Here is a 21302-nt window from a genome sequence, read left to right as displayed (position 1 = left end):
GCGAACACTTGTAGGAAAAGAGACAACACGAGCAGAAGCCACTTTGCAGGATTCCGGTATGAAAATTCAGTATTAATTTCCAGCACCTCCCACACTGCTCAGTGCTATTGTAACCAGTCCGACTGATGGCTGTTGGGAAGACAAGTCTTGAGTCAGTGGGAGCGTGTACATAGCAAGTCTGCGATAGTGTCACCAGTTATGCAGCTCATCATTTCCACATTGTACGGGAGGAAATCTGGAAGAAACCTTATATAATCTTGGAAAAAAACATGCCTGGAAATTTTCCATCACTTAACCAGACATTGTCATCTGCCACAAACAGCATGGCCCCGGTGAGATCCCGGAATGGAAGTGGCACTTTGGATGGAGAAGATACTGATGATGTCTCCCCTGGTTTGGAAGTACTTGCCACGATTTCCATAACATATGCTCTTATCATTTCCATTGGTCTCCTAGGGAACACAATACTTATTAAAGTATTTTTTAAGATTAAGTCCATGCAGACTGTACCCAACATTTTCATCACCAGTCTTGCTTTTGGAGATTTGCTTCTTCTCCTGACGTGCGTCCCGGTGGATGCCTCTCGCTATATGGTGGACACATGGCTATTCGGGAGAATTGGCTGCAAGCTGATATCCTTCATTCAGCTCACTTCTGTAGGTGTCTCCGTATTTACCTTGACTGTGCTCAGTGCTGACAGGTAAGAAAGTGTTACTGTCTTATTTCTTCCTATTCTGTGTCTCCGAGTCTTTGGACTTTTCCAAGCCTTGAGTAAAACAATACTTTATAATATGATACTTATATATAATATAATACTTATATTCCACATAAGAAGATGCAGAGGAACTTTCGATAGGTGTCATGTCTCACAATACAGGTGCAATGTAGTATGACCTGAGGGCCATCAACATCAATGGGCTCCCTTGGAGACCTCTACTCCCATGATGTCCACATGGCCTAATAGGTCATAGAGAATGGGGCATTTTGTGAGATCTCTTTAAATGTTTAGCTATTAACTCAAGAGACTATCACAGCCTAGTAACCTGTAATGATATTTAAGAATAGCAGTAAGTCATACTAATATACTACACAGAATTGGGTTTGTAATAAAACTACATAGGGTTAAAAATCCCAGCTACCAATGTGCTCTGCTTAGAGGGGAATACAGTTTTGCTGGGTAATGCTTAGTTAAATATTTATGGAACTCAAAATCTCAGTGCGCAGCATGAATCTGACCCTGCCATTGACTTCAATAGCGCTGTGATGTTCGATAGAAATGTGTTGGGGATTCTGACGTATAGATATCACCCATTGGTCCCGATAGAGTTTAAGCACATTAATATGACTGGCATGGACTCTCACAAATTCTTAGGAATACTCATAATATCACATATACTTGCTGGATGCTTAAGCAGTAACAAATCCCATATCTTGTTCTATTGTGCAGATATAGAGCCATTGTGAAGCCCCTGGAGCTGCAAACCTCTGATGCCGTTTTAAAGACCTGTGGAAAAGCTGTTTGTGTCTGGATAGTTGCCATGTTGCTTGCAGCCCCAGAAGCGGTGTTTTCAGATCTCTATGAATTCAGCACCCCTGACAAAAACATGTCTTTTACAGCCTGCGCTCCTTACCCAGTCTCGGAGAAAATCTTACAGGAGGCTCATTCTCTCATGTGTTTCCTGGTGTTTTACATTGTGCCGCTGTCAATCATTTCTGCATATTATTTTCTTATTGCAAAAACGCTCTACAAAAGCACCTTCAATATGCCGGCTGAAGAGCACACGCATGCCCGCAAACAGGTGGGTGACCATGACCAGAGGGAAGACATCTTTTTAATATGCTATCTTAAAGGGGAACTTTGGTGATTTTTTTTTTTTCATATCAACTGGTGTCAGGAAGTTATACAGATTTGTAAATTATATATATACACAAATACGCTTTATAGTTGTATACAATTTAATTATTGACTGACCTACAACTTGCTTGATATAAAAGAACACAAAACAATAACCTTTGTATCATATTCTGCTATAGTTCTTATTCACAACATATTTAGTGGAAGTCACATTTTCATGTTTGAGGGGAAAAAAAACAGCAGTTCTGGCTTTGCACATTTGCACCGTTTACCTTGAATATTTAAAAAAATTTTTATTTCACTTTGTTTTACTAACTTAATCCTTTTAGGGGATATGAGCTATATCTATTCTTTGTATTACAGTATATTGCTGGTTATTGTCAAATTACTGCCCTCTTATTACACCCTTTCACTATTTCCCCAGCTGCCCTGACAATCAAACCATACCCTAAATCAGTGCTTCTCAATTCCAGTCCTCAGGCCTCACCAACAGGTCATGTTTTGAGGATTTCCTTAGTATTGCACAGGTGATATCATTATCCTCAGTGCATTAGGTATTATCACAGGTGTTCTTTGTATGGGAAATCCTCAAAACATGGCCTGTTGGTGAGGCCTGGGGACTGGAATTGAGAAGCACTGCCCTAAATCAACATTATTGGTGGGGGGTGACAGAGGAGCCCATCTTGTCTAATTGCTTAGCTGCTTTGGTAGAAAGTGGTTAAATGGCCAGGATCTGAGTTATCTCCAGTCCTGACCACTAATGTTCCTGTAAGAGACTGTCATGTGTTTTAAGTAGTTAAAGGGGTTATCCACAAAATCTACAAAAACATGGCCACTTTTCCCCCTACTGTTGTCTCCAGTTCAGCTGTGGTTTGCAATTAAGCTCCATTTACTTTAATGGAACTGAGTTTCAAAACCCCACCCAATCTGGAGACAACAGTAGGGGGAAAGTGGCCATGTTTTTGTAGCGCTGGATAACCCCTTTAAATACCGAGATACTGCCATTTTCATATTATTGCCATGCCCATTTTTTAAAAAGTGAAAAGAAATAAAGAAACTCCCTTCCCTTGATTAACCCTCTCCCTTAGTTGATCACCTACTTTAATAAGGCCCCCACTTGGTTCATCCCTTCCCTTGATTAATCCCATCCTTTGGTTGATCTCTTCCTTTGGTTATTTCTTTACTTGATCCCCTCCCTTGCCTAATTCCCACCCTTGGTTAATTCTTTCCTTTGGATAATCTCCTCCCTTGGTTAATCTTCTACCTTGGATAATCCCCTCTCTTGGTTGATTCCCTCCCTTGGTTTATCCCCTACCTTGGATAATCTCCTCTCATAGTTGATCCCCTCCCTAGGATAATCCCCTCCCTTGATTGATCCCTTCCATCGGATAATCCCTTTCCTTGGTTTATCCTCTACATTGGATTATCCTCTCCCTTGATTGATCCCTTCCATCGGATAATCCCTTTCCTTGGTTTATCCTCTACCATGGATTATCCTCTCCCTTGGTTGATCCCCTCCCTTGGATAATCCCCTCCTTTAGTTAATCCCTCCCATGCTTTAACTTAATGGACATGTTTTTTTTCAAGCAAAGGCCCCGTTCACACTGAGTAGGAACGTCGGAATTCCGCAGCGGAGCTCTATGATGCAGAATCCCGTCGTGCTCAGTGTGCTGCTTTGAGCAAATGAGAGGCCACACACGTCCGCTTTCTCACCTCTCTGCTCAAAGAAATGACATGTCACTTCTTTGAGCGGAGAGCGGCAGCAGTGGGCCCTCTCATTCACTCAAAGCAGCACACCGAGCATGGCGGGATTCTGCGGCGGAGAGCTCTGCCGCGGAATTCCGACGTACTTGCTCAGTGTGAACGGGCCTTACTGTGCAAACTGATGATTAACTATAAGATTCACATGAAGCAAATCCACAGCATATTACAGTACCATCAAAGTGGTTAAGATTTTAAGAAATCTCAACCACATGCTGCATTAAATGTCGATGTAGAATTCGGGCAGAACGTGAAGGGGTTGTCCAGCGAAAATCTTTTTCTTTCAAATCAACTGATATCAGAAAGTTATATAGATTTGTAATTTACTTTTATTAAAAAATCTCAAGTCTTTCCATACTTATTAGCTGCTGTATGTCATGCAGGAAATGTTTTATTTTCAGTCTGACACAGTGCTCTTTGCTGACATCTCTGGCCGAGACTGGAACTGTCCAGAGCAGGAGAGGTTTTCTATGGGGATTCATAGAAAATCGAGACAGAGTTTCTGCCTCAGCCAGAGATGTCAGCAGAGAGCACTGAGTCAGACTGAAAATAAAACAACAATTCCTGCATGACATAAACACTGTGTCACACTGGAAAGAATACGCTACTTCCTGCAGGACAAAAAGCAGCTGATAAGTACTGGAAGACTTGAGATCTTTTAATAGAAGTAAATTACAAATCTATAAAACTTTCTGATATCAGTTGATTTGAAAGAAAAAGATTTTCGCTGGATAACCCCTTTAACCTGCTGTATGATGCCGAATTTGCAGCATTCACATTCTACAGATATAATGTGGGGTTTCCCAACTGACTAAAATAGAAAAGTCAAAATTCCCCAATAATTCCATTATAGATTTTGTTAAGGAAACTGCTTTTTGTCCCAAAAATCTGAAGAAGCAAATGTGCAGCCAGTTGGCAGAAATACTGTCCTCTATAAATGCATTCTCCTTCTGTGAGCATGCTATATCACAAAGTGACAGTGTTCTCTCAGACGGCTGGACTTGGCTTCATTCCTTCTGGATGCATATGGCAAATGTTGTTCAGCACGCTTGTCCAAAAAACTGATTTTCATAGGGCTGCTCTTTGGAACAAATGTGTGTGTAGTGGTAGAGGGTTTAGGGATTCACATACACTGTAAGGCTGGGTTCACACTACGTATATTTCAGTCAGTATATGTATATTTCAGTCAGTATATGTATATTTCAGTCAGTATATTGCAACCAAAACCAGGAGTGGATTAAAAACACAGAAAGGATCTGTTCACACAATGTTGAAATTGAGTGGATGGCCGCCATTTAATGGCAAATATTTGCTGTTATTTTAGAACAACGGCTGTTATATTGAAATAATGGCCGTTATTTACTGTTATATGGCGGCCATCCACTCAATTTCAACATTGTGTGAACAGAGCCTTTCTGTGTTTTTAATCCACTCCTGGTTTTGGTTGCAATACTGACTGAAATATACTGACTGAAATATACGTAGTGTGAACATAGCCTAATTGAGGTTAATATATATACATGGTGGACATTTGCTAAGACTAGCATATTCATACGCCAGTCTTAAATAAAGCCCTGTTTCCTTTTTATCCGGACAGATTTACTAAGAGGCGCACATCTCTTAGTAAAGCCAGCTGGCCCTGCGCAGTCATTGCAGAAGCAATCTACACCTGCTTGGGAGCAGGTATAGATATGTATCTAGATTTACGCCTGTGTGTGGGAGTAAATCATGATAAATCAGGTGCAGGAGGTGGCCACATCTTCTCTCCACCTTGACGTGCAATCAGAAGAGCGGCGATTATGGCTGGCGTATGCCAGGGAGAAGGCAAGAATCTATGCCTTCTCCCTGGCGTACAGCAGAGGCGCATCATTGATAGATTCTATTATCAGCATCATAATATTATTTTGGCTATATGTATTCAACATTCTAGAACACAAAAGAATTAAAACTAAATTGAAAAACCTCAAAAGAAAGCGTCTAGAAATATCCTTTAATTGGCAGGAAAACAATAGCTCTGTATCTCATGATTCACCTTGTTAGGGTATGTTCACACTGAGCAAAATCAGCGGAATTCCGTGGTGGAGCACTCTGCAGCGGAATCCCGCCTACCTCAGTGTCACACAGTGTCTCTATGGAATGGCTTGTGCACCTCTGCTTCTGTGGCTCCCCGCTCAAAGAATTGATCAATTCTTTGAGTGGAAATGTCAATTCTTTGCGTGGAGAGCTGTGGGAGCGGAGGCGTGCAAGCCATTCCATAGAGACACTGTGTGACACTGAGGTAGGCGAGATTCCGCTGCAGAGCGCTCCACCAAAATGATGCGCCTCTGCTGTACGCCAGGGAGAAGGCATAGATTCTTGCCTTCTCCCTGGCATACACTCAGTGATGCTCTAATGTATGCTAGCGTCATTAGTTACTAAGTCACATGAACAATATGTCTTCTTTATTCTGGCATAGTTTAGTAAACATTTTTTTAGGGTGTTACAGGGCTTAGACATTTATCAGCAAATTATCAAATTTTCATGAAACTTCCAAAACTGAAGGGACCACTTTATTTTTTAAATGTATATAGGAGGCTTGTATACTAGAAACTCCCATAAGTAGTTTGAAAACTACAGACCTTAATGAATTAATCATGGGGTATAATGAGCATTTTGACCCTACAGGGGCTTAAGGAAAGTATTCACCTTCAAGCCATAAAAATATGGGAAATTTAAATTTCCCAATAATATATCCATTTAGATCAAAGTTTCTCATTTTCAAAATCTGTAATGCAGGTTCTCCTGAGTAGAACGGTACCCCATATGTGGGCATAAACCACTGTATGGGCACACAGCAGGGCTCAGAAGAGAAGGAGCGTCATTTTGCTGGAGCAAAACCGCAGCTATTAACTGTTAAGCGCAGTTGCTAGAAAAAAAAAATTGACATTACAGATAATCTGGAGGTGGTTAGGGGCAATCTAGGGGTGTTTACAGGCAATTTGGAGGTGGTTATGGGCAACCTGGGGTGGTTAGGGGCTATCTGGGGTGGTTAGGGGCAACCTACGGTGGTTACAGGCTATCTAAGGGTGGTTACGCGTAAACTGGAGTGCTTATGAGTAATCTGGGGTGGTTACGGGTAATCTGGGGTGGTTTTGGGCAACCTGTGGTGGTTACAGGCAACTTACGGCGCTTCCGGGCAACCTGAGGTGGTTACGGACAATCTGGGGTGGTTACGGACAATCTGGGGTGGCTATGGACAATCTGGGATTGCTACAGACAATCGAAGGGTAATTACAGACAATTTGGGGTGGTTACAGACAATCTGGAGTAGTTACGGACAATCTGGGGTGGTTACTAACAACCTGGAGTGGTTACTGACAATCTGGGGGTGGGTATGTGTAATTTGGGGTAGTTACGGCAATCTGGAGTGATAACAGGCAATATGGGGCGATTACGGACAATCTGGAGGGGGTTACTGGCAATTTGAGGTGGTTTCGTGCAACGTGCAGTGGTTACAGGCAACGTGCAGTGATTACGGGCAATGTGGGGTGGTTACGGGTAACGTTCGGCGGTTGACGGCAATGTGGGGTGGTTACTAACAACCTGGAGTGGTTACTGACAATCTGGGGGTGGGTATGTGTAATTTGGGGTAGTTACGGCAATCTGGAGTGATAACAGGCAATATGGGGCGATTACGGACAATCTGGAGGGGGTTACTGGCAATTTGAGGTGGTTTCGTGCAACGTGCAGTGGTTACAGGCAACGTGCAGTGATTACGGGCAATGTGGGGTGGTTACGGGTAACGTTCGGCGGTTGACGGCAATGTGGGGTGGTTACGCGAAACGTGCGGTGGTTATGGGCAATCTGCGGGTTAAGTGTAATCTGGGGGGGTCATGGGTAATCTGGGTGTAAACTGCAATTATTACTATAATGAAAGTGTGTTTTTTACTATATTACTATGATCACTTTGATATGTTGTATCACAGTAATCATAGTTTAGTGACAGGGTGCAAATTGGTCCCTGTGACTTAAAATTTTCTGAGTTTACTGCTTCTGAAGCGCATGTGCACTTCAGAAGCCAACTGAGGAAGGACCTCCCTGGATCTGGTAAATAGATATCCTCCAGGGGTAGGGGGGTGATTAGGGGAATGGAGGGGCGACTGGCGGGGGGCACACTTCACTTTTTATCCTCTATCACTAATAATTTATGGTGACGGGATAAAAAATGCAGTCCTGCAGTGGGAACAAGCAATCAGCGGTATATAGTATATACCACTGATTTCTTGTACCGGGACCACAAAGTGTGGTCCCCGATCACTGCCCCATGCTCTCCGCCACTTCCAGTGGTGGAGAGAATGGGGTTTGATTATTTTTTCTCCTCCATTACTATGAACAGACATAATCTGCTCACAGTGATGGCGGTGGCCATCTTGGATGTGATGGATGGCCACCCGGGCTTAGTTACCGGCCACTAGAGGGTTAATCTGGGGGGGATATTTTTTTATCTCCCCTCGCCGGCAATGCCCGATACCGGCGCCGCTGCATTATTCTATGCCATTGCCGTAAAAAGCTGATGGCAGCAGAATAAAGCCCATTAGTGACCGCCGTAAAAACCCCTATTAGCGTTCACTAAGGGGTTAACTTAAACCAACTTAAAGAGGACCCGCTGCCTCTCTAAAAGCCTGTGATGTCACCATCCATGTGGAGCTGCTGTTCCATAGAGTTGGGTTCTTTTTTTTTTCATCGCCCCCATTTATTATCTAGTACTGCTAGTTTTGCACCCAATAAGCTTAGAGTGGGGGCTGGATGTTCTCTACCACCATCACACCCAGTGAGGGCAATGGTGACCAACCCTTTGAGGATTCACAGACTGAAATGAAGAATCACATTCTTTGCAGACAATAGGCACCAACAATGCCAGGTCCTTGCCAAGAGCAAGAAAGAAAACATAAATTTCTTTCTTGTTTATTTATTGTTTATTCATTTCTTGTTTATTTATTACTTATTTATTTATCCAACTTTTGTTGAATCATGTACTAAATGTGTCTATGCTTTGTGACATAGTTTCCCCAATAACTGTATGCAAATCCACATTTTAGGGGTAACAGTTACTTGAATTGTGTTATTTACACAAAGCTCTATGCATTTATATATCATCAATAGACTATTCAGTTATATCTAGACTAGTCAGTCTGTGATTTTTGGCATGTTTATAACTTATCACCTTCTAAAAGCCTTCATATACAAAACCACATGAGAGTTTTTGTGAGACCAAAAGTAATTGAAAAAAAAAATCTCAGTCTCCAGCCCAGCCAATCAGTCCATTGCCTAGCCGCAGATACTGATTGGCTGGGCGGGAGAGCAGGAAGCCGGAACCCTGTACAGCAAGTCAGATTGAAGACAGGTAATTTATACAGCGGCAATCAGTTAAGCTGTTAAGGGGGGAGGCGGGTGATTTCCATCCGGTCTGAAAAATCCGCTGCGAGTATGTATTCACAAGGAACTGCCAGGACCCTAGATCGTAGTGGATCTTGCTGCAAAACTCGCAGCGAGATTTCCGCTGCGATCCGTCCTGTGTGAAGCTGCCCTAAGAGAATAAAAAAGGAATGTCTCATTGTAAATTGACACTTCCAGCCACCCCTTCCCCAGGCATTGATAAAAAAGTTGTCCTAGCCGGGGTACCTCTTTAATGCTGTTAACACCAACTCAGGAAAGGTGGAAACCCTCATAATAATGTACTAAAACTTTTGATTTTCTAAAAAAAAATCTCAGTGACGAATATTGTTCTTTCCCACCAAGTCTGTTAGGATGGAACCAAATATTCCTAGTTTGCATCAGCCTAATGAATTATTAAGAGTCTAACAATTTCTGCCGCTCTTCCTTGCAGACTAATTAGAAGGTTTGTACGTTGTCTGCAGAGATTTCTTGCATTAATAGGGGAATTGTTATTTTGTATCTCAGATCTACTTCCAAAATTATTATTATGTAGCATAGAAATCTCATCTGTTCTTGGAATATTTCCTATATGATAAAATGTGGGTCCATCCATGACAACAGAATAGGTTCCTATTTTACTGCCTATACATTGTTAATAAACAAATTCCCTAAAATATGCTATGACTGTGCGCTGTACTTCGGTAACATATGGATATGGATGAGGTAGAAAATATGAACATACGCGAGCGCAGAATGTCTTCATCAGCATTCACATGGATTAAAATAAATCTAATGTAGAACAATAAATGTAATATATAAAAGCACTGCTTATTTAAAATGTGGACCTGATCCATGATTATGTCACACAGTTGAACCAAGTAAGGTCTCCTATCTGAGGGTAACATAGGGCAAAAGGGGAGATGTTGAACCAGTGTCGGAGTGGCCCATCAGAGAAGCGGGGAATCCTCCGGTGGGCCCCCAGCTTTAGAACCTGCACAAACACCGACTGACATGTCGTTTCTCACTGGTTCTTCATTGGTAGGCCCCAGGATAGTTTCCTCTGGTGGGCCCCATATACCCCAGTCCGACACTCTGCTGAAATCACCGATCTATAGTTTTCTATAATTTAATTTGTAATTCTGGACGTAAAAAGATGTTTAAATTAACACAGAATCATAGCAAAAGCCTAAAAGTCCCCACCAGCACAGAGTGATTGAAAGCTATTCCTGGGTGACTATATACTGTGATTTTTCTGTGATTTTTTTTGCAGCATTTAAACAGTTTTAATTTTACACAATAAGACTAAATCAAATCTTATATTGTATCGAAACTATCAATCCAAGCGCTTAGCACCCCCATGTGGTGACCTAGATTTGTTACGGTACTGCTGCGGCACTTGTAACAGGACCTGAGTAGTAGCTAGCTCTCCTCAGGTACCAACACACTCTGTAAAGAGTTCCTAGTACTCCTTCCTTTGGTGTGATGGCGAGACTCAAAGGGTGGTATTACACGGGCCTATGGGGGCCCGATAATACCTGTAAACAAGCTCCGATCTGCTAGATAGGCTTTTGTTTACTGGGCCTATTACACAGGCCGATAATCGTTTAACAAGGGCTGCATGGACATCGTTACCAATGTCCTTGCAGCCTTTGTTTAAACTGTATACCTATCCGCTGCGGCCAGTGATTGGCTGAGCGGCCTGTCAGCTGAGACAGGCCGCTGTGAAGCTGGAGCGCATGGGACCCAGGGAGAAGCTCAGAAGAAGAGGAGCCCCGCAACCTCGATAGGTATGTATTCCTCTTTGCATATCGTCAGCATCGGCCGTGCACAGCTATTACACGTAGCGATCCGCGGTTGTCGCCCAATGATTATAGGTCAGAACCTAAATCAACGATCAACGGATGACAATGATCATCGGCTGATCGTTGTCTTTATTACACGGAACAATAATCGGCCAGATAGGGCCGATTCAGCAGATTATCGTTCCGTGTTATAGTACCCAAACACAGAGGGTTTAGGAGTAGTTGCAAAACAATAAACTTTACTAAACAGTTTTTTTTTACAGCTGTGATGAGTATGTGCAGTGGCACATCCAGGAATATTCCCCACCAGGAGGAACACTGGTAGAAGTTGACCTTCAACCATTGGCTGATAGGACTCGGCAAAAATGATAAAATGATCGTTGTCTCTATTACATGGAGTGATAATCATCCAAATTGGACCGATTCGGACAATTATCACTCCGTGTAATAGGGCCCTAACTGACTAACCCCAGCACATGGCGCTGGCCACCTTTTTATACTACAGGAAGAGGGCTCCCATTAATGAAGAGAGGCCTGAGATAACTCGAAAGTGGATTGGTTAGGACAGATAGGGAGACTTTTGGTTGGGCTCTGATAGACCCAGAGGTAAGGGAGGATGCTGACAGATTACCTCCTCAAGCAGGTTGTAGAGAAGGAAATGTGTAGACAGTCACATACACGGTTAACCCTTTGTGTTTGTTGACAGTAAATAGAATACAGCGGAAAACACAACATTTACATCTTTCTTCCACAGAATATGGTTAACCTATAATAGAGACTAGCACAGTGGCGCCCTACACATACACGTACACATACAGCAGTAACAATAAGCAGGGTTCTGGGACACTGCACCCACTTATCCTTTGTTGCTCAGAAATAAATTATCCCTTCTCTTTGTAAATCATGTTGTCATCTAAGTCTAAAGGCTTTATTACACGGCTTGATTTTCTTGGAGAGCAAATGCCAACCTGTCAGTTCATCGCTTACTTTCCCCTCGTTCCCAGCTCACTGTCTTTACTTTTACATGCACAGACAGCGAGCAGGGAGCAGTGGGAGGGGCTGCCTGAATGATCCTGTTACACGGAGCGACGAGCAGCAGACGGTCGCTGTTATGATTGGAATCTTTCAGCAAAAGAACCACGATCAGCCAACATTGTTGCCTTTCAACATGCGGTCATACACAAAACGATTATCGGCCAAATAAGACCGATAATCATGTTGTGTAATAGAGCCTTAAAGGGGTACTCCGGGCCAGGGGGTATTTTGGAGGATTGCCAGGGGAGGGGGTGGAAATTGAAGATGGAGGTCACTTACCGCCCCCGTTCCAGCGCCGGTGCCTGGATCACGCCGCCTGGTACTCCCATCTTGCGGCCGCTTCCTGGTCAGAGCTGCCGCATGAGACGTGACGTCTCAAGGCAGCTCTGCCATTCAGCAGCCGAGGCTGGGCTCTAGAGTCCCGAGGCGGGACTCCGCTACGGCCGCTGATTGGCAGACGTCACTTCTCATGCGGCAGCTCTGACCAGGAAGCAACCGCGATCCGGGCATCGGCGCTGGAACGGGGGAGGTAAGTGACCTTTGGCTTCAATTTCCACCCCCTCCCCGGTGATCCACCAAAATAACCCCTGGCACGGAGTACCCCTTTAAGTTGAAGGAGTTACAGAGACACCATTTTGGTTAGTCATCAGAAACTTAGGGCTAGAGGATCAGGGCCTATATGTTACTTCCCATTTGTATGTTATATGACAATAAAATTTTGAGCTGAAGTCACGTGACCAATAAAAGTGCTTTTCCAACATGGTAGGTGGTAAATGTACAATCTTTGGGTCCACACTTGTGGGACCTCTTGTGAGTCCACACGTTCTTTCTCGCAATGTAGTGAGGAAAATTTTGAGTGTAACCGAGGTTAAAGAGCTACTGTCATTATAAAAATAAAACTTTTGACCTGTCATCCGACATGTTAAAAGTTACAGATCCCAGCAGGTCTCACTGCTGACTCTCATGAAGTAAAAGTGTCAAAATCTTTATCTGGCCAGGGAGTGGAGGGCACTGACGCACTCTCTGGCACACTCTGTCTCAGGCTGTTTCTCCATATTGCAGCATTTCTCAGCAGTGACACCTGCTACAATCAATACCTTTTCAATATCTGGTGACATTTAAAAAGTTTTTTATAATGACAGTGACTCTTTAAGAATACAACTCAACCTAAATAAGTTGTTATTTTTCTACCTTTTTGTAGTCCTTTATACTTTCTTTCTGTTTGTGTTGCAAATTGTCCAACTTCCTGTCTGGTGTACATACTGTAACAACCTTCCTGTTCTTGCTGTACACTCCAGCCAGGAAGAAGTCATGATGCACACCAGACTGAAGTTGGGTTACTAAAAATAGAGCAGAAACAAAGCATGAAAGACTATAGAAAGGTAGTAAAAAAAAACGTATTTATTATTATTTAAAGAACAGCTGAAAATAGGTTTCATCATTGGAAACGCTATTTATAATGGAATTTTCAAATTTATTTGAAATGTTAGCGTGACATGTTAGAAGTTTGAACTGGTGGTGGTCTGGGTGCCAAGACCCTAACAGCTAAACCTTTGCAACCATAATCATTTTGTAATGTATCCTCTATCCAAGGTGTAGGTGGCGTCTGAGTGTTGGAATTCTGACTGCTAGGACCCCCTCAAATTTTGAAACAGGACTTTCAGAGCTCCTGGCTGAATGGAGTGGCCGTGTGCGTACCCGACCACTACTTTGTTCATTGTCTACGGAAATGCAGAAGATAGCCTAATACAGTGCTTTAGTATCTTCTATAGACATTTAATATAGTGGTGGTCAAGGGTATGGGTGGGCAGTTTGGTGGACTGAACTGTATGTAAGCAACTAAGGTGCACATTCTGCCTACTGACATGTGCTATAATTGTATCATTTAACTCAATGTCTAATCCTGAAGAGCTGAATTTGAGATTTCCTGGTACTGAGGAAACCTCCTAAGTGCACCCCAGGGAAGACTTATGTAAATGGTGTCAATTGCATCTGCCCACCCACTCCATTTATTAGATTGCTGGTCTCTAGAGATAGTGACTGCATAGAATGCATTTAGAATAACTCATCTTTCTTGTTTTGTTTTGCAGATTGAATCCCGTAAAAGAGTCGCTAAAACAGTGTTGGTATTGGTTGGTCTCTTTGCCTTTTGCTGGCTGCCAAACCATATCCTTTACCTGTACCGATCCTTCACCTACCACTCAGCAGTGAATTCCTCCATGCTCCATCTTTCTGCTACTATTTTTGCCCGAATTCTCGCTTTTAGCAATTCCTGTGTCAATCCATTTGCCCTATATTGGCTGAGCAGAAGTTTTAGGCAGCATTTTAAAAAACAGGTGTATTGCTGCAAGACACATCCGCCGCCATCCCAACCAAGCCCGACCCACAGCACTAACACAGCAATTACTGCCATCAAGGGCAACATCCCCATGTCGGAGATTAGCATTGGTTTACTGGGAGCTTATGAAATGAAGAGAGACAGCGACAGTCTTTAAAACATTATGAGTGACACATTTCTAGCACTGTTAGGGAGAGTTACCGTCATCGTGGGGATCTTTCAGTCATCAGACCGGCATTGGGGCATGGATCTGTGGTTGCATTATGGCCGTCTGAACAAGACTGTAAAAAAAAATAGTTTTTAAATCAATTGGTGTCAAAAGGTTATATAGATTTGCAAATTACTTCTATTTACAAATCTGAAGTATTACAGTACTTATTAGCTGCTGTATGCCCTGCAGGAAGTGGTGCATTCTTTCCAGTCTGACACAGTGCTCTCTGCTGCCACCTGTCCAGAACAGGAGAGGTTTTCTATGGGGATTTGCAACTACTCTGGATAGTTCCTGTCATGGACAGAGGTGGCAGCAGAGAACATTGAGCCAGACTGGAAAGAAAACACCACTTCCTTCAGGACATACAGCTGCTGATAAGTACTGGAAGTCTTAAGGTTTTTAAATAGAAGTAATTGACTAAATTGGATAACAGGATAATGACATCTGCTTCCGTATAAGTTGTAGTCAAGTTTTTCCAAGATTCTTGATATCTACCTAGTTGTGCAGCAATATAGGGGTTAGGAATGTAAATCTGCATAAAGCCATTTCAGACACTTATAGTAAGGCCGGATCTTTGTATCCATGTTGTAACCGCAAGTGTTGCTCAATCTATGGGTTTATTGATTTAAAATGAAAATATCATAGTAATTGATGTTGTTTTCATTTATGTCATCAGACCTGATGTCTGTGCCAAACTTGCCGTCAAAATACGTTGGTAAAAATATACCCGTATTTCATATGCGTGTAACTGATCTAAAGAAGAACTGCCATTTATTAGTCATGGTGATAGATCCTGTGGTTTCTGTAAAGTCATAAAAGTATTAAATAAATCAAATATATTAAATGTAGCCGTCATTTCAATGTAATTTTTCTTAAAACAATAAATATCTATAGTACAAGCGATTTTAAGAAACTCTGTAATAGGTTTTATTTAGCAAAAGCGTTTCCTTCTGTACTGAAAAAGCTGTTTTCTTAGCTCCCCTCACTTCAAAAGAAGCAGGATTAGTGTGTCCATAATGCTCTGAGAGGGGCTGAGAGGAGTGAGTGAGCACGGAGCAGTCCTGCACAGCACAACACCCTGCAATCTTCTGTCAGCAAGTTTCTTGATAAGCACTGACCTTTCTGACCTCTGAATCCAGCGTTTTAGGTGCCCAGACAGTCTCCAAACAGTTGACCTTTATGTTTCTTCTTCCTGCTTACTCATCTCCCTCGGCCCCTCCCCCTCCATAGGATATAATGGACACAGCAGAACCTGTCTTTACTTGCTTCTCTATAATGAAGATGGATTTGCGTGATAAGACACAGATAAGAAGTAAGGGGGAAGGCTGGCAGATTGCTTTTTGAGTACAGAAAGAGGCTTTTTTTGCCTAATAAACCCTGATATAGAGTTTCTTAAAATCGCTTATACTACTGATTTCTGTAAAAAAAAAAAAATGACAGTTACACTTTAAGGCTATGTTCACACTACGTATATATCTGGCCGTCATCATAAAAAAAAACCCATCTTTGCAACCCCGCCCCTAGCCAGTACACAGGTATACAGGTGATGGGTAAAAGGCTAATTAATATATATTGGTGCCACTCTCTATATATGAGACATGTTGCTGTCCCTCTGCATATACGCCATGTTGTCTCCGTGAATACTGTATAATACAGGGAGTCTGTGTATACTGTATTATACAGTATACAGGGAAACAACATGGCTTATTTATAGAGAAGGGCAAAACAACATGTCTCATATATACAGAGGGGCAACAACATGACTAACATATATGAGAACCATGTTGTTTCCCTGTATACAGTATAATACAATATACAGGGAAACAACACGGCTTATATATAGAGAAGGGCAAAACAACATGTCTCATATAAACAGAGGGGCAACAACATGACTATTATATATGAGAACCGTGTAGTTTCCCTGTATACAGTATACAGGGAAACAACATGGTTCATATATAATATAATAGTCATGTTGTTGCCCCTCTGTCTATATGAGGTATGTTGTTTTGCCCTTTTCTATATATAAGCCATGTTGTTTCCCTGTATATTGTATTATACAGTATACAGGGAGACATTAGGGCTTATATGCAGAGGGACAGCAACATGTCTAATATATTGTATCTGGGGCATGTAATATATTCACCACGTTTCCCTGTTCACTGCACAGTACTCCGCCGGCCATCCTCATGGGCTGAGACCTGACGTCGTCCTCCTCAGTTACTCAGTTACTCAGTGGGGGAGGGGGGGGTTAATCGCAGCTGACGGCAGGACTCAGAGCACCGACACTGCACAGCACCTGCAAGGGGGAGCTTGTGCCGTGCACAGGCCAGGGACAAGGAAGATGTCACGTCGGCCGGTGGGGAGGGGGGAGCGGCTGACGGCAGCACAGGCACAATACCTACAAGGGAGCTTGCTTGGGGATCGGGGATAGGGAATATGTCACAGTGGGCAGGGCTCCCCCAGGACACAAGGGCCCCCGGGCAGCCGCCTACCATGCCCAATGGGTAAGACGGACCTGCACACACACCGTATCGCAGAGGATTTTATGCTGCAGATCCATAGCAGATTTGATCTAAATAACTGAACACAGCATTAAATCTGCACCATCAAATCTGCTGTGGATCTGCTGCGGATCCTGTATGTGTGAATGCACCCTTAGGAAGTATTTTATAGAGTAAATTATTAAATAACTGTTTTCAGATTTGTATGAAATAGAAGAAACCCTATACTCATCCTCCTTCCTCCCCCACCTCTGCCCTCTCAGGGAGCCCCAGGCCCACTGCACAGTGCTTTTAGGTTCAGTGTTGGCACATGGAATCACCCACTCAACAACAAGTAGCCACAGGGGGTACCTGCTTAAAGGGGTTATCCAGCGCTACAAAAACATGGCCACTTTCCCCCTACTGTTGTCTCCAGTTTGGGTGGGGTTTTGAAAACTCAGTTCCATTGAAGTAAATGGAGCTTAATTGCAAACCTGAACTGGAGACAACAGTAGGGGGAAAAGTGGCCATGTTTTTGTAGCGCTGGATAACCCCTTTAATCCACTGATCGGAGGAGCAAGCAATTCCACATGCTGACTAAATACCTGGAACAGCTGCACAGCGAGATTGGGTCTCTGTAAAAAAAAAGGGGGTGAGTATAAGGATTTTTTTTTAATTAACTGCTAGCTAAGAAATGTACTCCCAGAATATCCCTTTTAAGATTGTAATGTTTTATTAAAGCTAGCATACACTCTTCAGAGGCAGCAATGAATAACAAATCCTTATACGACTGTACATAACTAGAGGATTCTTTAATGTAAAGTTTATCTATTGTTTGCACAAACCTTTTACATGTCATAAAGAAAAAAATATGATCCCATTTCTTAAATGCTATTGTGTATATTACATTGGACTCTAATGTATCAGTGTGTGCAACTAACTGTATATATGAATAGTGGGAGAGTCAGACAATGATTTATAGATATAGGTTTGTGTTTAGGTATCACAAAAGAAAAGAACTACTGTACATGGAATGCTGTATGTTTTCATTTTGGAGATTTGTAATCCTTAGTAAAAATAAGGCTATGCTCACATAGTGTTCTTATTTTACGTTTGGCTTATGTGTCAGAAACACTTCTGCCCCAATTGGACTACACTTCTCAACAGGTAAGTAACATGGCATGCTACAAACAAAGGCTATGTTCACACAACGTAAGTTTTGTATTATTCATGGCCATTCTTGCAAATCGGCAAGGATCCCTAGTGGCCGCACGAAAAAATGACATGTCAGTTTTGTGAAGCCGCTTTTCATTGAATAGCGGCCGCACAACACTGACAGCTCACACAATGGAGAGTGCAGCTCCGGTATTGGTGAATTGGGATGCGGGCGCCCACGGATGCGCTCGCATCCCAACTCAATAGAATTGAAGTTTATCTGGCCGGTGCTGCAGTACCGGACGGGATAAACTTCACTGGCACCGGCCATTCTGTGACACGGCTGAGTCACAGAACGGCCAGTGTCTTACATAGTGTGAACTTGGCCATATAGTGGTTTCTCTTTTCTTTTAAATGGAAGTCTACGTGCAGTTCATTTATATACAAGGCTCACAGATGCATACAGCAGGGAGATGTCCCATCATACGTGTTGAATGTAAATTAGAAAGGTGGGGACATAGCCTTTAGCCTGGGCCACACCGAACCTTTTGTAATTCTACAGAATGACTTTCAGCTACATCTGCAATGCAGAGAAAACCATTGAAGTGTGTATAATCTTGTGCATATAATAAGCAGGGAGTAAACAGTTCTCCAAATTAATATGAAATGGGTAAGTGTGGGGTTCTGCTCCACTCCAGGGGGTATGCCTGCCTCTCAGCAGTTTGTCAGCAATATACCCACTAGATTACTTGTAGGGAGGAGGACAGCACCTGATACCCCCACCTCCTCCTCTTTGTGGTACCTCCATAATGTGTGACTGCATCCAGCATTGCAGCTTATACAGTACAGTGATGATGGTCACTCTTGTCTATGTATTCTGTCAGTCATATAGACTAGCTGAGAATTCCTGCAGAGGCTCTTAGGAGCCCAAGTATAAAAAGCATTACATAGCGTTAGCAGTAGGAGGATGAATCAGGTAAAGATGATGACCAGGACCAGTGGCGGATTATAATGTGGGCGGTTTGGGCGGCCGCCCGGGGCCCGAGGCTCCGGGGGGGCCCATGCCGCGCCGCCCACTTTATAATCCGCCCACGCCGCTGCGGCCCGGCCCGCCACTGCACTCTTGTGACCGCAAGCATTATTTCGCTTGCGGTCACAGGAGTCCCCGGCTGCCTCCGGCTGATGTGCGGCTGCCGGGGATGTCTTGTCCTCTCCCCGGCAGAGCGCGCATCACACAGCTCACTGTGCCACCTAAGCCCTGACTTCCGGTATTAAGAGCGCACGTTAGAGACGCCCTGTACCGGAAGTCAGGGCCCAGGCGGCACAGTGAGCTGTGTGATGTGCGCGCTGCCGGGGAGAGGACGAGATGGATGGCAGGTGAGTTGTGTTTTGTTTTTTTATTTACTGACTGCTGTGCAAGGGGGGGAGCAGAGGGGGACCATCTATAAGGGGGGGGGGGGAAGCAGAGGGGGACCATCTATAAGGGGGGGGGAGCAGAGGGGGACCATCTATAAGGGGGGAAAGCAGAGGGGGACCATCTATAAGGGGGGGGGAGCAGAGGGGGACCATCTATAAGGGGGGGGGAGCAGAGGGGGGCCATCTATAAGGGGGGGGAGCAGAGGGGGACCATCTATAAGGGGGGGGAGCAGAGGGGGACCATCTATAAGGGGGGGAAGCAGAGGGGGACCATCTATAAGGGGGGGAGCAGAGGGGGGCCATCTATAAGGGGGGGGAGCAGAGGGGGACCATCTATAAGGGGGGGAAAGCAGAGGGGGACCATCTATAAGGGGGGGAGCAGAGGGGGACCATCTATAAGGGGGGGGAGCAGAGGGGGGCCATCTATAAGGGGGGGGAGCAGAGGGGGGCCATCTATAAGGGGGGGCAGAGGGGGACCATCTATAGGGGGGGAGCAGAGGGGGGGCCATCTATAAGGGGGGGAGCAGAGGGGGACCATCTATAAGGGGGGGAGCAGAGGGGGGCCATCTATAAGGGGGGGCAGAGGGGGACCATCTATAAGGGGGGGGAGCAGAGGGGGGCCATCTATAAGGGGGGGGAGCAGAGGGGGACCATCTATAAAGGGGAAAAAAGAGGGGGACCATCTATAAAGGGGAAAAGAGGGGGACCATCTATAGAGAGGGGGACCATCTATAAAGGGAAAAAGAGGAGGACCATCTATAAAGGGAAAAAGAGGGGGACCATCTATAAAGGGGGGAAAGAGGGGGACCATCTATAAAGGGGGAAAGAGGGGGACCATCTATAAAGGGGGGAAAGAGGGGGACCATCTATAAAGGGGGGAAAGAGGGGGACCATCTATAAAGGGGGGAAAGAGGGGGACCATCTATAAAGGGGGGAAAGAGGGGGACCATCTATAAAGGGGGGGAAAGAGGTGGACCATCTATAAAGGGGGGAAAGAGGGGGACCATCTATAAAGGGGGGAAAGAGGGGGACCATCTATAAGGGGGGAAAGAGGGGGACCATCTATAGAGAGGGAAAGAGGGGGACCATCTATAAAGGGGGGAAAGAGAGGGGGACCATCTATAAAGGGGGGAAAGAGGGGGACCATCTATAGAGAGGGAAAGAGGGGGACCATCTATAAAGGGGGGAAAGAGGGGGACCATCTATAAGGGGGGAAAGAGGGGGACCATCTATAGAGAGGGAAAGAGGGGGACAATCTATAAAGGGGGGAAAGAGGGGGACCATCTATAGAGAGGGAAAGAGGGGGACCATCTATAACGGGAAGAAAGAGGGGGACCATCTATAAGGGGGGAAAGAGGGGGACCATCTATAAAGGGGAAAAGAGGGGGACCATCTATAGAGGGAAAAAGAGGGGGACTATTTATAAAGGGGGAGAGAGGGGGACCATCTATAAGGGGGGAGAGAGGGGGACCATCTATGAAGGGAAAAAGAGGGACCATCTATAAAGGGGGAAAGAGGGGGGCCATCTATAAGGGGGAAAGAGTGGGACCATCTATAAGGGGGAAAGAGGGGGACCATCTATAAAGGGGAAAGAGGGGGGTCATCTATAAGGGGGGGAAAGGGGGACCATCTCCTATAGGATTAGCACCCTCCTCTCCTGACATCCTCTGTGCTGCTGTGTCCTCCCCTATAAGATCAGCCCCCTCCTCTCCTGACATCCTCTGTGCTGCTGTGACCTCTCCTATAAGATCAGCCCCCTCCTCTCCTGACATCCTCTGTGGTGCTGTGACCTCCCCTATAGACCAGCACCCTCCTCTCCTGAAATCCTCTG

The 21302-nt window shown here is 44.3% G+C and overlaps 1 protein-coding gene across 1 annotated transcript; it reads left to right on the top strand.

Moving 5' to 3' along the window:
• The first annotated feature begins 269 nt into the window (after positions 1-269).
• BRS3 (bombesin receptor subtype 3) lies at positions 270-14363 on the top strand. The gene is made up of 3 exons (XM_069943050.1): positions 270-700; positions 1448-1799; positions 13959-14363. Exons 1-3 carry the CDS (start codon positions 270-272, stop codon positions 14361-14363), a joined length of 1188 nt encoding a protein of 395 aa, XP_069799151.1.
• The last annotated feature ends 6939 nt before the right edge of the window (positions 14364-21302 follow it).

The sequence above is a fragment of the Dendropsophus ebraccatus genome, chromosome 10 (genome assembly GCF_027789765.1).
Source record: "Dendropsophus ebraccatus isolate aDenEbr1 chromosome 10, aDenEbr1.pat, whole genome shotgun sequence".
Classification (NCBI taxonomy): Eukaryota; Metazoa; Chordata; class Amphibia; order Anura; family Hylidae; genus Dendropsophus; species Dendropsophus ebraccatus.
Note: the sequence above shows the minus strand (reverse complement) of the source record. Positions and strands in the feature narration are given on the sequence as shown.

Excerpts from the sequence above, each read along its gene's own strand:
- BRS3 (XM_069943050.1), top strand. The coding sequence starts at position 270 with ATGCCTGGAAATTTTCCATCACTTAACCAGACATTGTCATCTGCCACA. Across the intron at positions 701-1,447 it reads ACTGTGCTCAGTGCTGACAG|ATATAGAGCCATTGTGAAGC; the intron begins GTAAGAAAGTGT and ends TCTATTGTGCAG. Across the intron at positions 1,800-13,958 it reads ACACGCATGCCCGCAAACAG|ATTGAATCCCGTAAAAGAGT; the intron begins GTGGGTGACCAT and ends TTTGTTTTGCAG.